The 16188-nt window shown below is 37.3% G+C and overlaps 1 protein-coding gene across 3 annotated transcripts; it reads right to left on the bottom strand.

Moving 5' to 3' along the window:
- Window positions 1–265: 265 nt before the first annotated feature.
- Window positions 266–12613, bottom strand: scarb1 (scavenger receptor class B, member 1). 3 transcript variants are annotated; one of them, XM_067433543.1, is made up of 14 exons: window positions 12231–12613; window positions 11034–11194; window positions 9149–9290; window positions 7555–7758; window positions 7367–7462; window positions 6953–7068; window positions 6695–6861; window positions 6219–6337; window positions 3879–3952; window positions 3704–3755; window positions 3155–3301; window positions 2840–2878; window positions 2279–2351; window positions 266–571 (listed from the first exon to the last, which is right to left on the bottom strand). In XM_067433543.1, exons 1-14 carry the CDS (start codon window positions 12348–12350, stop codon window positions 561–563), a joined length of 1521 nt encoding a protein of 506 aa, XP_067289644.1. In that variant the 5' UTR covers window positions 12351–12613; the 3' UTR covers window positions 266–560. The 3 variants fall into 3 exon arrangements, with proteins under 3 accessions (XP_067289644.1, XP_067289646.1, XP_067289645.1); XM_067433545.1 differs by lacking the exon at window positions 2840–2878 and having other exon boundaries at window positions 12231–12612; XM_067433544.1 differs by lacking the exons at window positions 2279–2351; window positions 2840–2878 and having other exon boundaries at window positions 12231–12605.
- Window positions 12614–16188: the final 3575 nt, after the last annotated feature.

The following is a 16188-nucleotide window of genomic DNA, read 5'->3' as shown; positions in this document are numbered from 1 at the left end:
TTTCTGCTATCTGAGGATTTCATTTAGTGGCATGCAGTTAGGGTTCACATCCCTTCCTTATTAACCGGATAAAAGGTTAAATGTCTTCAAATGCACATTTCCCTCTAAGGAAGTAAGGTTTGGAGTGTTTTGACCAGTTAGGCTCTTGTGTAGACTAGACAAATGCACCATTTGCAAATTCATTGTCTAGTATACAGTCAAGCCGCCCATTTTTCTTTGAGTGTACATTAAAAAAATGTTACCACAGTGCAGATTGTCATCTCATACAGATAATTATCCTTTTTTAGTAAATAGTATTGACCCCACAGAGCACTTTAGGCCCAACTGCTGTGCAAAAAAACCCACAAGAAAGCCACCCCAAAGTGCTCATAACCCTGTTCTTGATCCAGTCCATTCAACTACAACACAAATAACTTTTCTGCTCAGTGGGTTGTGCATTTAGAGTAATTTATAAATGAACATGTGGATAGTGGTTTTAGCTGGTTGCGGCCTGTAGTAACGGGGCCTTTTCACTGGCTGAGCTGGATGGATCCACATCTGTGCAGGGCTGGCCACAAATCTTAGTTTTTACCTGCCCAAGAAAAAAAGAAAAGAAAAAAAACATTAGTACAAAAACGGTCTCCAATAAACCTATTACAAACCTTGCATTTTACTTTTAGTAATAAATAAATGCTTTTTTATTAAGTCTGATTTGCACACACAAAAAACTAAACATTAAAGTATAAAACGGGGAAGGGGGCAAACTAAACTAAAATTGCATCCTTTTTTTAAATCATAAAAAGAAAAAGCTAATCAATCAGCTGCTGCAAATGACCATGAGTTGGTTAACATCTGGAGCCACTCTATTGGAGTGTTGTTTGTAATTTCTGTAATTAAAAGTCTGTTTGAAAAAAAAAAAAAAAAAAAGGGAACTGTTTGTCCTCTACACAGTTCTCTTTGCAATTTCCAAGTTTACAAGTAGTGCCGAGACATAACCGATGGTTAGTGCAGTACGGTTAATTTACGATAGTCTCAGTTGAAATGCCTTAATTTGCTTTCATATTAAGTCTAATAAATAATTAATCTCAAAGGGATTGGCATAGCAAGGGCCACAATACATTTCAAACAAAATAGAAAAAAAACCAACTAATGGGACTTCTTTGGGAAGCAGTTTTAAACTCAACTAAGCAAATGTTCTAGAAAAGTTCTCCGGCTGATAAACCTCTTTATGCTACTATTGGTCTGTGACAATTACGTAATTGGTAGCTGCGTTTTGAGACTCAACCTTCTTTCATGTAGAAATGCTTTCTGGTTTATTCGTTTAGTCTGCGAGGTTAAACATCTGCGAGTGAAAACATGCACACCTGAGAACTGTTTTATAGTAGAAAATTAAGTTGTACTTTTTATGAAACTGACACTTAAAATCTTTATGAAATGCACAGTGATCTATTGAATCGTGATATTTAAATAAAAGTGACTTTACTAGAGTGCCATAGAGCTTTCACATTGCTACATAAATGCTTTCCTTATGCTTTATAATAAAAAGCTTGCCGGTTTCTCAGTTTTGTTGTTTGTTTTGAAGAAACCAGTACATATTTACCATAGACTGTAAGAAAAAAATATGGACATAGAGTCCATTGCATCTCCCGTAGGTTCCTGAAGAGCCTTTTTGAAACCCAAAAGTGGGTGGAGCCAATGGTCACCATCTTAGCAGCGAGTCTCCACGCATCACTTTAGTAGCAATGCCCTTAATCATGCAGAACTTTAAGGCTTAATATTATTTAAACTGACAAGTTGTAGATAAAATTGAAAACCTTGTACCAAGATGTTTAGACACCGAAGGACATGGAGTGATATATAAAGATTTTAAAATCAATATGGTGGGTAACAAACACCACTGTCATTACAACAATGTTTATATAGCATCTAATAACCAACATAATCGTATAATGAACACTTAAACATACATGAGGAGTACTAGCTAAAAAGACAAACCAAAATTGTAGAAGTATAATTGGATTTTTAGTTTGGGTCGCGAGACATCCCGGTTGATTACATCGAAAAAGTGGGTTTATGACGGATACTGCGGCCAGTCACTGGAAAGGTGTTCAAAATGCGCGGCACTTAGTTACAAATTAGAAGGTACATTGCCCGCAAAGTTCTGATGAGATGTGATGGACAGATCAGTGAAGCAGATGAAATGGTTACAGTGACTATAAAAGTGAAAGAGCGCATGTGGCTTGTGACTCCAAAAAAGGAGAAGAGTTTGAGAAGAGGCATGTCTGAGCCTAAAACCCACCTGTGTCAGTCATGTTACATTTTTCATCCTGCGTCTCATTGGTGGGGTTGTTTTTTGTATCTTTTACGCTTTCCTAAAAGAATAACCAGACCTCATTGAACATCAGGTGGGCAGTGACAGTGATTTGGAGCCAGTGCTCTTCAGGTTGATTATTGGACACTGACAGTGTTGATCACAGCGGACAGAAACGGAAGGGAATTTGAACGGGCCGTAGTGTTCGTGCTTAGCAACGCATGCATGAAGTGTCATTGATTGTAAAGGGGTGGGAGCATGCAAGATGAACATGATCGTGCAGTCGTTTAAAAAAAAACAAAACAAAAAAAACACATGCTTTAATTTTTATAATAAAACTCGTGCAATAAGATTCACATCTGACGGGGATCATCTCACGCAGGCTTTTCATTTTTTTTTAGAGCAGCAACATTACATTTAAGGTTGATCAGTCTTTGCTCAATCAAGCAACGGTTTATAAACGTGGAACAATTACATGCATAAACACATTTGATTGTAATTCTCATTGAATTTTTTGATTTTTGAATATGTATATATAACATTGCTGACCCCTTGTGTGAGAGACAGGGATGTCTTTCTCCTGACTTTCTGCAACACAAACCATTCAAACGTTGCACTTTAGAGCAGCTAAGCCCATGCAGAGTGTTAGAGTTGAGTGATAAAGGAATATTAAATGTGCTTTTGGGTTCTTACGCCAAACTTTGCCTCCTCAGACACGCTTAAACACAAACCCACATTTGCTTCTCATGTAACCCCACTTCCTCTCCAAATATCTTGCACATGCACTCAGACAAACACTGATACAAACGTCACTTTTTTTAGTAAAACTGCATAAGCAGCATGCATACAAAGTGCAGTACATACCTTGTCACTGAGGTATAACATCACAGCTCCCAAAATGGTTGCGAGTCCGAGACCAATGAAGATGTACTGCATGTACTCCATGACCATGGGTAGCACCACCAGATTAGTGCGGAACGTTTTGAGAACAGGACCGTCAATGTAGCCGCTCTGAGAAATACAACAGATCAATTTCTACTGAATTCAAGTCACATAGCGCTTTAGACAATACAAGCCTTCCATTCATTAGTTCAATCTTGATTCAGTTTGGCTCAATAACAGTGTGAATGCTGCAAAATCCATAAGTTAAGAAATGATAGATTCAGCTATAAATCAGCTCTACAGAAGACAATAGTCATTATCCAGCACAATATCAAATTGATAATATTACTGAATATTAAGTGTCTAATTATAAAGAAATTTGAGAATTGAGACACGAAACAAATGTAAATAAATTTAAGTCACACCTGTATTTAGGCACATTTAAGCCATTTTAATATGCAGGCGTTTTTCAAAATATTTTAGGGCAGTACGAGTAATTGCGCAAAGGTTCTCTTTGTAATTCACTCTTACCTCTTCAAACCAGATCATGGGCATCACCACCTCTGCGATCTTTCCTGTTTCTCTGAAACAACCGCACACAAATGAGTCCATTGGAGACCGTAGAGTACAGAACGGTGCAGTGCTTCTGTCAAAAACATTTCAGAGTGCCATGACTGTTGACCTAGTGTATTTGTGCTGTACTTACGAGATGCCTGAAACGCTCTTCATGAGCAGGTTGAGCTGCAGCCGTATGGAAACGTTCATCGGCACTCCAGTCTCCTGTAATACAAAGCCCTCGATGAAAAACTGTTGCATATGTTATGTTAACACTCTAAAGAGATTCATTCATAAAGTGCATTGCACTCTGGAAGAGAATTTCAGCAAAAAAAAAAAAAAAAACACTTTTCAACAATTTGGGGTCAACAACATCAACTTATGTTTTGAAAAGTCAATCTGACCAGGGACGCATTAATTTGAACAGAAATATTACAATTTAAAAAATAAATATACATTTCTGTGATCAAAGCGTAATTTTCAGCATCATTACTCAAGTCTTCAGTGTTGCATGATCCTTCAGAAATCATTCTAATATGCCAATTTGCTGCACAAAAACTGTTTATGAATGTTGAAAATGGTGGTACTGCTTAATATTTATTTATGTAACATTTTAAAGAGGGGGGAAAAAAAAAAAAACCATAAAAAAAAAAAAAAAGTACTTTATCAGAAAACATTGAGAAATGTATGTTACGTAGAACAGGCTAAAGATAAGAGTCATAAAAACCTGAAGAGTGACTATTAGAACTGCTCACTTGATTGGCTTCTCAACATCTATGATATTTATGGGCAGTTATATCCAAAAGACAGAACTTCAACCTTGCTCCTGGCGACCCGCTTTGATTAGGGTTGGAGCTAAACTCTGCAGGAGTCCTCAGGAGCAGGGTTGAAGACCTCCAAGATATAATCTTCTGAAATGAAAGGCACTGATTTACTGTGAGATGATCAGAAGTTAAGTGCCAACAAGGCCTCTACAGCCTCAAAAGGAAGAATGAATTTTTACACTATGAACTGCAATATGCAACTAAACTCCAAAGTCATTAGTTTGATTCCCAGGGAACACAATTTTGTTAGTTGTAAATGGCAGTTGCCATGAAATAGGAGTTGGCATGCCCTGCAGTGGTATTTAGACATGGAGTTATGACCATATGAATTAGGAAAGCGTGGGAAATACATCTGGGGTGGCAGATTCACCGGTGGCCTAGTTATGAACAGAAATGGATTTGCTCTTACAGAAAACACTGAAGAAACCAAAGAAAGAGCTGTTTTCATGACAACTTCGCATGAGGTCTGATCCATTGAATCAATTACAGTGAATTTGTCCCAGACGTTCAACCCTGCAGCACTTTCAGAAAAAGGTCTTTGGAAAAGATGAAGGGAGAACGATGAGATTGCCATCACATTCTGCAGCCAGATCAACAGCCAGTCAAGCAGTGTGTTGGGGCAATTCTGTCAAATTCAGCAACAAATCTGTGTCCGTTATTGGCAGCTCTAACTAATCAGAAGTCATAAAGTGGAGTTTGTCGGCAGACATCAGGAGTTCAACATCTATATGTGCTCAGTGAGCACCACTTTAATGCAAAAACCAATTTAATAAATGGTCAACTGTCAGATTTCCAGCAATGCTTGACCACAAATAAACCACAGTACTTGTCACTAAAATTTGAACGAAAGACGCATGTAATCAGAAACCTTTAGTCAGTCACTGACCATATAAAAAGCACATAAATCTTAATCTTGTTTATAATGGGACATTCAGTTGCTGAGAGCTATAAAAACCATCATAAAGGTCATGATAACCGTAATTTCCAATTAGCTTATCAGATGTTGTAATGGTATAATGGCAGTAATGAACAACGTAATCTTATTATCAAACAAGTGACAAAGCTGAAACTACCACAACCCACCTTTACCCGTTTACATTCTGGTGATTGCCACCTACATTTGAGTTCTGTATTTTGTGCTACTCCAAAATGATTTTAGTTGAGGTCATTTGTAGCATAGGAAGGGTCCCAAACACAAACTCAAGCCCAGGGGCCCTCAGCCCTGCATGGCTCTTGAAATTAGGTTGGATAAAATGGTTATGAGTGTTAGAGGAAGACAAATCAGGCGTTTATGCAACAAATTTAGATAAGACATAAGGACCAATTTCAGAGATAAAGCTGTTAGTTTTTTTTAAAAAGTCATAACAGCCGATAATCAATAACCTTGAGAGATAAAGTTCAAAACTTGCTCGGTCACCCGATGAGAAAGAAACAGTCCACTGGTGATTTTGTTTGCCGTCTCCAAGTGACAAATATTTGTTATGCAATAGTTATGAAAGTTGACAAAATGAAAGTTACAAATTGTATAATTTAGAACTATACATGTTGCAAATACTTTTGTTCCTAGAAAGAATAAAATCAGTACTAGAAAAATGCCATGTAATGATATTAAGTAGTTCCCAATAGTAATGTCACATGTTCCGTTTGTGTGTGCCTGGATATCTTACCGGGTGAATATCGATAAAAAGTCCATGATCATCTTCATTTGGGCTCAATCCACTAACGGTTTCCAAAAGGACAGGATCAGCCTCAAAAAAGTGCGGATGGGAAATGAACACAGGGGAATCTGATATATGAGAAGGAAAACAAAAAAAAGATGATGAAAGATATAAAAGGAAATGAAATGGATAAGGTAAATATAAAAAAAGAAGCAAAGGATAGGACAAAAAAAGGAGACAAAAGAAAAAAAGGTAAGAATGTGAAAGAGGAAAGTGAGAATTAACAAACACAAAAAGGGTAGAAAAACAAGACGAAAAAGAACGAACAATGTAAGAAAGTAAAAAGAAATAAGAGAAAGTTCAAGAAAAGGGTAGGAAGAGTAGAGATATTTATATAGTACAAAAGAGAAAAAAAAAGGGTAAAAAAATGTGACCGATTTAAAAAAAAGGAAAGGAAAAAAAAAAAAAAGCATCTGGAGACTCACTGTGTCTGCAGCTGCTGACGTTAAGGAGGCCTGACTGCCGGCACGGACAGAAGCCCTCATTGGGAGGATAATCTGCACCATTCGCAAAAAGAGTCTTTGGGGCCACGAAGCGGTACACAGGAATGCCACTTGACACACCCGTACTCTGGAACACCAGCTCCATGGACCTGAGATTGGAGAGTTGCCACACAAAAACGCACCTTCAGAAACCATACAGCCCTTAAAAGCACATTCTGAAGGGCATAAGTATGAGTCAACCTGCACGCATCAGGGCTGTAGAAGGGCAGGGTGGACTCCGTGGTCATGAATGGAGGCCACATTTGGCCTGCTGTCCCATTGATCATGTTACACTGTTCAGACCTCCAGTAATCCACCTGCACCAATTTAACAAAGACCCTTTGCTATGGATTCGCATACAGAATATCATTTGTTATACAACTCGACATGATCTATTCCAAAACATGTTGCATCCCAATTCACCTACTTGTACAATGCCCTAAAAGTATTTGTTTTTGAAGAATTGCTGAACCATTACCAACGCAATCAAGTTTGCATTAAAAAAAGTGCGCATTTATGAACATGCACAGTGTATGTTTCATGCACTAAGTAGGTAGCTCACTAGGTTTGAAATGGAGCTAGTCTTATTGCATTACAAAAATGCATTTGGCTCACGTTTTTCAGGCCATTCCAAGAGTCCACCTTATGAACTTTCCGGATGTCATCTTGGCCTGTGAAGACTGTGAACTGCCCAGTGTTTGAGTTGTTAAACTACATGGGGAGCGAAACAAAGCAAGAAAATCAGCTGAGGCTAAAACACCAGCAACTGTAAAAAGACAACTCAATGCACAGGAAACACCCACCTCTGCAAACAGGCCAAACTTGCCGCTGGATGGAAGCATGCCAGGAAGATAATTGTTCAGGAAGTCCACCAACTTGCTGTCGTAGCCCCACATGAGTTCTCCCACTGATTTGGTCAAGAAAGGTCCCTCGTTGAATGTCTTGAATGTGGTGCTGAGCAAAATGCGTATAGGATACGGCATATTCTCCATCATTACCGATGCACCCTAAAAGGGTGAGTGAAGAAAAACGGTGTTAAAGTTCTCAATTGTTTTAAATGGTGGTAGGGTATAGTTTGAAGAAGAAAAAAAAATGATGTCGACTTCAGTAAGGTTTTCAATAGTGTTTTTGATTTCAATAGGGCCACAGAATAAATGTGAATGATACCCAAGGTTTTTTTTTTTAAGTCTTTTTGCAAAACAATTCATTATAGCTGGATGCCATGGAAATAAATGAAAAAACCTGCAGTCTCAAAACTCATGGTGTTTAAACAGAACCACACTGGACAACTAGTTGTTGGTCACGATGCAGTGAAAGTCACTCTGCTAAAGGGTTGTGTGGTTTCTGTGTTGGTTCCGTGTTACAGGGACAGAGATGTGAGCAGTGCGACCTGAAGTTTCTAGATCCAGTCACTGTTCTCCACTGGTGCGACTCGAATGCCCAGTCATGCGGCGAGAGTTCAAGAGTTAACTAGTTCGGCTAGTGTGATTGAAGCTTCTGTTGGTTAACGAAGATCTGACAAAAATCTTGCAGCTCAACTGGACTCTTGCCATGTCAAGTGATAAGACTTCAGTTTTATGGATGTCACCATCTTTGTGATTCTTTTCCTCACCTTCATATGGATACTGGTTACAGTATACAGGCTTGACTCCCATTGCACTCTCATACAGACAGTATTCGAGGCGCTACTGCAAGTTGCCGTGCGAACGGGACATTGAGACTCACACCTGTGGTTGTTAGTCCCAAAAATTGACTGTGAACATAGCCAGTATGAGAGGTGGATTTCTGTGAGCACAGCATGCAGATCTTACGCTTGAATGGTTTAAAGTCATTAAAATACATACACAAGGGATCGGAATTAATTTAACATCTGATTTCTGACCTTAAGAGATTTGTTTTGTGAACTAAGTTGTCATTACTCACCCTCATGTTGTTCCAAACCCGAAGATTTTTAGAACACAAATGAAAAGGGAACAAAGAACTAATTTCATGCTTTATATTTTAGCTGGATAGAAAATTAAGACATGTTACATTGTGATGTATTTTCTGGAATAAAGTTATTTTTGCACACAAAAAGAATTCGTGTCGCTTCACAACAGTAAGATTGAACCACTACAGGAACCATTTTAACAATGTCTGTACTATCTTTCTGGGCCTTGAAAGTTGCAATGACATTGCTGCCTATGGGTGGTTGAGAAAGCTTTTGGATTTTACCAAAAATAACTTAATTTGTGCTCCAAAGCTGAGCATAGGTCTCACAGGTTTGAAACGACATGAGGATTAATTCATGACAATTTTAATTTTTGGGTGAACTATCCCATATCTACTCCAGAATGGGAATAGATTACAATTCCTGACACTACATTGTGGGATAAATATTCTGACATAAATTCTCACCAGCACTAGCATGTTAGGGATGGTGACCACATCGGATTCATCTCCCACAGACATGCCCTCGTTAAAGAAATACTGCCGAAATTCCTTATACGAAACTGTGTTGTTTTCATGGAATGTGATGTTGTCCTTCCAGCGCTTTTCACTGAAAAACATGTCAAAACAGCAGAAAAATGTGACTCAGTGACATTATCCAAACACTGCTAAATTCAGATTTTAGAGGAACTTTGAAATTCTCAAGTCAGCATAAATTGGAAAGGCACACAAAAACACGCCGATTGTGCAACGCAAGTGCATGGCTTGTTTAAAGTAGAGATGCCACAAACATGTCATGTGTCTAATCTAAAAAAAAAAGACCACAACTGTGGAAACAAATGCACATTTAACAAGCAATGATAAAACAACAAAGGGACCTAGCCAAAAGCAACTTTCAAGCAATAAATGTCCTTACTCCAAAGTCCAATCAGCATGCCAACATAAGTACACTAATGTATGAAATGACTACATACAGCAATTAAAAGGCACTACTGATACTAATATTGTAACATTTTACACTACACAGTCAAAAAAAGAAAAAGGTCGCTGTTTGGATTTAAATGGGTAAGATTCTTAAGAGTCAAACTGGCTCATTATTGTGTTGCTATAGCGTGGCATGTTAGGCAACAGTTCTTCTAACACTAGTAGATGTGCATTTAGCTTTTTATCCAGCACATCACACAAACTTTCAGAAGAGCTGATTCATGTGTGAAAGGGATCCTTTATGCTCTCGCAACCATTCAGTCACAGTTTGACCTGATAAATCTTGTCATCCTGGAATATGGCCATGACACATCTTCCTGTTTGAAATGAAAAGCTACACTCCATCAGTTAGGGTTAGAGAACTGTTGCCAAACATACTAGAAACAATCACTGCATTAAATGATCCAATCAGAGACTCTTAAGCATTTGCCCATTTATATCCAGTGACTTTTTTTGGGCGGTGTATAAAATGATGAATAAAATAGATTCTAATGTAGAATCTTGTCAGTTTCATTCCAGAGAGAGTCTGCGATTAAAATATTTGTGTTAGAATCTTTTTCGTAAGAGTTAGACAATCAGATTGTTTTGGGCAGAAGTGTGGACCATCCTTGTACTCTGTACACCTTGTACTCAGTTCCAGCACTATGCCTGTTTTTACTCAGTGAAATGCTCTAGTATGCATGGCCCAAGGGTAGGATCACAGCTTCACTCCAATAACAATAAAAAGTCAGACAGATTAGGGAATAAAGAAAAAAATGGTGGACAAATAAAGTGAATGCATAAAAATGGGTCAAATTAAATAAATAAATAAAAAGGCATTACCATGCAAAAGTTAGGAGTCAGTTTTTGAAATAAGTCTCTTGCTCAACAAGGATGCAGCGTTAATTTAAAAAACCTGTAACTGTGAAATCTAATCACGTTCAATTTGAAATTTGATCACCACATGATCCTTCAGAAACTATAATACACTGATTTGCTTACAAGACCACTAAACTGACCAGATCCCGACTTACTGTATATGTTGGGGCAGGTTATGCACAAAAGGAATGCTTTAAGAGTCATGCTGACAAACCCAGTCTTCTCAAGTTATATTGCACAGTTATACATTTCTACAAGTCACTCTGGGATGGACAGGACCCTTTATATCCTGAGGGGGACCTAAAACAGCCTTTATGGTAGTCCTGTCTGGACAATTGACAATGCACATGAAAACCACTGGGCACACACCTACCATAAACTTCAGTGCCATAGGGCTTTGACATGCAGGTCTGAACATCAAAGCCATAATATGTCCAGTCAAATCTAGGGATTTGTACAATACATACGGTTTCAAAGCAGCTTTACAGAAAGAGAAGGAAACAGTCCTTACCTGTACACATATGGCCCCCTCTGTATCACCATGGGCTTTTCTCCTTTTAGGATTTCATCAGGATTGACAATATGAAAGAAATATACAGACATAAAGAAGGGAACCGGGATGTCCTTCCACATTGTGTAGGAGAGTTCATTCTTTGGGTTGATTTCTACATTCTGTAAGGATTTGAAGTATGCAGATGGTTAATGATCGGTGTAAGATATGCTGCATTTAAAAGAGTTTAGCCTAAAATATGTATAATCCAATATTACTACATGCATACTTATGGCATATTGAAGGGAGACAGAATATACACAAAAAAAAGGGATTTTCTTCAAGAAAATGAGTAATTGTCGGAACAGAATTCAGAAGTTTAGAACAAGTCTCTTCTGCTCAAGAAGACTGCATTTATCTGATTAAAACAGTAAAAACAGAAAAAGAGTTAATGAAAGTTTATTTTTCAGCTTTCTATTGCAATATATTTTTAAATGTAATTTATTCTTGTGATTGAAGACTAATGATACTCAAAATTCAGCGTTAGTGTCACATGATCCAGAAATCAATCTAATATGATGATTTAAACTCAAGAAACATTTCTTAATACCTAATATCAACGTTGAAAATGGACACTTTTTTGCATGGCTCTTTGGTGAATAAAGTCCCCTAGTACAATTTATTTGAAGTGTAAATCTGGTCACCTTCGAATTAAATGCCCTTGCTAAATAAAAGTATTAAGACTAATTTAATGACACCAGGGTAACATGCCTACAAGAATAGTACACCTCGGCAAATAGTATTTAAAAGTCCAAAACACAACATTAAGATAAAAACAAAACGTGACTTAAGGAAAGGAAGGAAACAAGGCGGCAGTCAAGACGACAATGTGATTGATTACACACGTTTGACAAATTAAGACAATTAGCCTATATAATCGTTGTTTGTCACGGATTTATGCTTGGAGTACATTTTTTAATCAGGCTACCAATATTATTAATAAGCCTTAATAGGCTATAGTTCCCCAAATACTGTAACGTTATAGGCTATACATTTCATTTTAAACGCACGAAGCAACTTTAGAACGTCCTAATCAAGCTCATTTTAATGATTTGACAAAAGCGTTTCTTTTTTTCCTTCAGGGCTCCTGTTTCTTTTTTTTTAATCTAAAGAGGTTTGATACGAGCGCCTCGTGCACCTGTGAGATGTAGAACTTACCTTCACTATTTGATCGTCTATTATAATAGGTCCAACAAACACCAGCACAGTCCCGAACAAAACTGCCAAACATCCGAGAACTAAAAAAACGATCGCTAGTGTAGATTTAGAAACCGCCATCCTTACTTCACACACTTCACGTTACAAGTGAACGCTAAAGTTTGAGAACAATAAAGTTAAATCTTCTGGAAAGCGCACTCAAAGCACGCGTCAGTCCTCACTCCACAGCTGAACAAACTATCACTTGTGGGCTACGCGATAAAGCCGTAAAACCCTGGTCATTGAGTTAATAACGCTGTCCCGTCTTTATGACCATGTACATTACAGCTGTGAGTGATGTTAAAGTCCGGTTCGCTGATCGAACAGCTTTTATAGCGTTCTTGCTGGGTGATTATCATGTTTACAACGCTCAAAGCGCCGCCTATAAGCCAGAGGATTCTGGGTAATGTAGTTAGTTACAGTAGCCTATATGTTTCCTCCATGGGGAGTCTGTCTGGATCGCTTTAAGAGATATGTTTACAAGGAGCATAAATATTTTTTTCTTCAAAATGTATGATAGATAGATAGATAGATAGATAGATAGATAGATAGATAGATAGATAGATAGATAGATAGATAGATAGATAGATAGATAGATAGATAGATAGATAGATAGATAGATAGATAGATAGATAGATAGATAGATAGATAGATAGATAGATAGATAGATAGATAGATAGATAGATAGATAGATAGATAGATAGATAGATAGATCGACTTATTGTCCAACGTTGAACTGTCCAAACTTGCTTGATATCCCAAAGAAAATAATAATAATAGCCTAATTGTTTACTTATTGTTTTAAGTACATTTTGTTGTTTACTTATTGTTTGACTGTTAACCCTGTCTTATGCCATTGAAAACATTATGTCTGACAGAGCAGATTATGTAGTGTTATGATAAATGTTCAAACAGAGCTGCTGAAAGAACATGATAAGAGTATTGAATCTTTGTTAGACAAGTATTTGACACTGATAATGCATATGTTACATGAATCTCTTATCTAGAGCCTGTGGTGACGCAGCTATATTTATCTTTGTGGAATGAACATTTCTGAGGCAGTATCTGTCATAGTTTGATACTTTCATAGTATCATAGTATTTTTGGGGAAAACAATCTACAAATATCCATTTAAATTGTTTTTTTTAAAAAGTATTTATGGACCTTACTTGTACTGGTGTGCAGTCATGTTGGACATCCTCAAACTGTCAAACAAAGGGACATCCTCAAACCACAAAGTTGGGAGCATGAAATTGTCCAAAATGTCTTGGTATACTGAAGCATTAAGAGTTCCTTTCACTGGAACTAAGCGGCGAAGCCCAACCCCTGAAAAACAACCCCACACCATAATCACACCCTTCACCAAACTCTACACTTGGCACAATACAGTCAGGCCGTTCTCCTGAACAAGTAATGCCACTGGGCATGCACACATTTCAACATTCAATTACTGGATTTGCATTATTGTAAGGGTAGGCTTAGGGTTGGGGTAGGTGTAGACATTAATAAAACCCAATCTGATACGTATAAATTTCATTTATTTTTATTTTATTGTGAGATTTTGTCTCACTTCCAGCCGTTGCTTTATCCCTTAATTCTAGATTGACACAACTGTCAATCAGGGGGTACCCTTCGTATAAAAACATGAATGGGGAAATGCGTGGCCTGGATGGGTTGAGTTTTCCCCCAGGCCAGCTCTGATGATTCCTCTCTTCTTGAGCCAGAAAGAAGACCTTCTCATCATGAAAATATTTAAAGAAAACTCCTTAAGGCAGTTGTTGCTGTTTCTGGAAACCGGTTTGCTTTGACCTCACATCTGGTGTTAATGCATTTATGCGGTTAATGAGTTGCAGCCTGGAATATTTTATATAGACCTACTTTATTAAAATAGAATATTCAGTAAACACTGATCAGGCATAACATAATGACCACTGACTGGTGAAGTAAATAACTCTAATTATCTCTTCATCACGGCACCTGTTTGTGGGTGGGATATATTAGGTAGCAAGTGAACATTTTGTACTCAAAGTTGATGTGTTAGAAGCAGGAGAAATGGGCAAGCTTAAAGATTTGAGGGAGTTTGACAGGTGCCAAATTGTTATGGCTAGATGACTGGATCAGAGCATCTCCAAATCTGCAGCCCTTGAGAAGTGATCGCAGTTTGCAGTGGTAATTTCTATCAAAAGTGATCCAAGAAAGAAACAGTGTTTAACCAGAGAGGCGGTCAAGGCTCATTGATGCACTTGGGGAGAGAAGGCTGGCCTGTGTTGTCTGATCAAAAAGACGAGATAGCTCAAATTGCTCAAAAAGTTAATGCTACTTCTGAGAAAGGTTTCACAATACACAGTGCATCACAGAAGGCAAGCCGGCAAAAGCGTGTGATGCTTTCAATGTTTTCCATGGGAAACATTGGGTCCTCCCATCCATGTGGACATTACTTTGACATGTACCACCTACCTAAGCATTTTTGCCGACCATAGGTGCTGGTCATATAATTAGAATATCATCAAAAAGGTGATTTATTTCACTAATTCCATTAAAAAGTGAAACGTGTAGGCCTATATTATATCAATTCATTACACACAGAGTGATATTTTTCAAATGTTTCTTTCTTTTCATTTTGATGATTATAACTGAAAACTAAGGAAAATCCCAAATTAAGTATCTCAGAAAATTAGAATATTGTGAAAAGGTTCAATATTGAAGACACCTGGTGCCACACTCTAATCAGCTCAAAAACTCAAAACACCTGCAAAGGCCTTTAAATAGTCTCTCAGTCTAGTTCTGTAGGGTACACAATCACGGGGAAGACTGCAGACTTGACTGTTTTACAAAAGATCACCAATACACATAATATTATGCATGATTGGTGTTTTAGAGGTTGGTTTTTTTCTACTATGAAGAGGGCTCAGGATTCTCTTGGAGCACCAGTACAAGTATAACATCAATGAATCCATCAACCAGTATGTAAAACTAACAGAAACCTTCACCTTATTTGACATTTTATACTGTAATACTATACAAAAGAGCTTTTAAAAGAGGCAATTCATGTGATTTTTGATACCAAATCCAAGACAAATCTAGACTGCACAATGAAACAAGAGAACTTTTTGAGTCCTGAAGAGCATGACAAATATGATTAACTGCAAATTATAAATGATATTTGCTGGTGCATAAATGTATCAATGGATTTAGTGAATGAAAACACATGACAATGTGATTCATCTGAAAATAGTGTCTAAATGTCATTATGTACTAACCTTTCATATATTGACACAAGCAATTAGTTGAATTTAGAAACTATTTAAAATCAGACACACTATAACACTGACAAGTCCATTTATTCCCTTTAAATTAAAAGGTCAGTTAATCTCATCAAAGCAGGTTAAAATCATTTCATTTTAGATGTAAGAATAATGCCACGCTTAGAGAAGAGCCACTCTTTAGAAAACAATGTACGTTTCTTGAAATTAACATTCAAACTGTCTTGCAAAATTACCATCCCCGTCTGAGATGCAATAATATTGAGATCACACCTCACATTGAGTCTATTGTCTTTTCTGCTTTCCTTCCCTTTACCCATCTTCCTCCAGCATTATACATGTTTGATATTGTTTGAAATGTCTCAGTGTGACTGGTTTCATCTCCAGAGCTAAACTAAAAAGTATAATAAAGAGTTTAGGGATATCTTGCTTACTCTGGATCATCTGCCAATATCTTTCATGCAAATCTGTCCTACTACCCAGGCCTGTATTAATGAAAGTCCAATTGTAGATTCATGTCTCACTTGGTCTAATGTCAGCATCCCACCGCTGGGAAGTTTGCTATTATATATTTAAAATAATAATATTTTAAAAAGCTAAAGTAACATTGGCAAACCATAAATAATTTGAAAGCTTAAACTTTAGTTTTCATTTTT

Source organism: Pseudorasbora parva, chromosome 23, assembly GCF_024679245.1.
Source record: "Pseudorasbora parva isolate DD20220531a chromosome 23, ASM2467924v1, whole genome shotgun sequence".
Taxonomy (NCBI): domain Eukaryota; kingdom Metazoa; phylum Chordata; class Actinopteri; order Cypriniformes; family Gobionidae; genus Pseudorasbora; species Pseudorasbora parva.
The sequence above is the reverse complement of the archived record's forward strand: the minus strand, read 5'-3'. Positions and strand labels throughout refer to the sequence as shown.

What these genes read in the sequence shown, in the direction of transcription:
- scarb1 (XM_067433543.1), bottom strand. Translation starts at nt 12,350, where the DNA reads ATGGCGGTTTCTAAATCTACACTAGCGATCGTTTTTTTAGTTCTCGGA. An exon ending in AGTTTGGCCTGTTTGCAGAG is followed by an intron (nt 7,463 to 7,554) that starts GTGGGTGTTTCC and finishes CTCCCCATGTAG; the next exon opens with TTTAACAACTCAAACACTGG. An exon ending in TGTTATACCTCAGTGACAAG is followed by an intron (nt 2,879 to 3,154) that starts GTATGTACTGCA and finishes TTTGTGTTGCAG; the next exon opens with AAAGTCAGGAGAAAGACATC.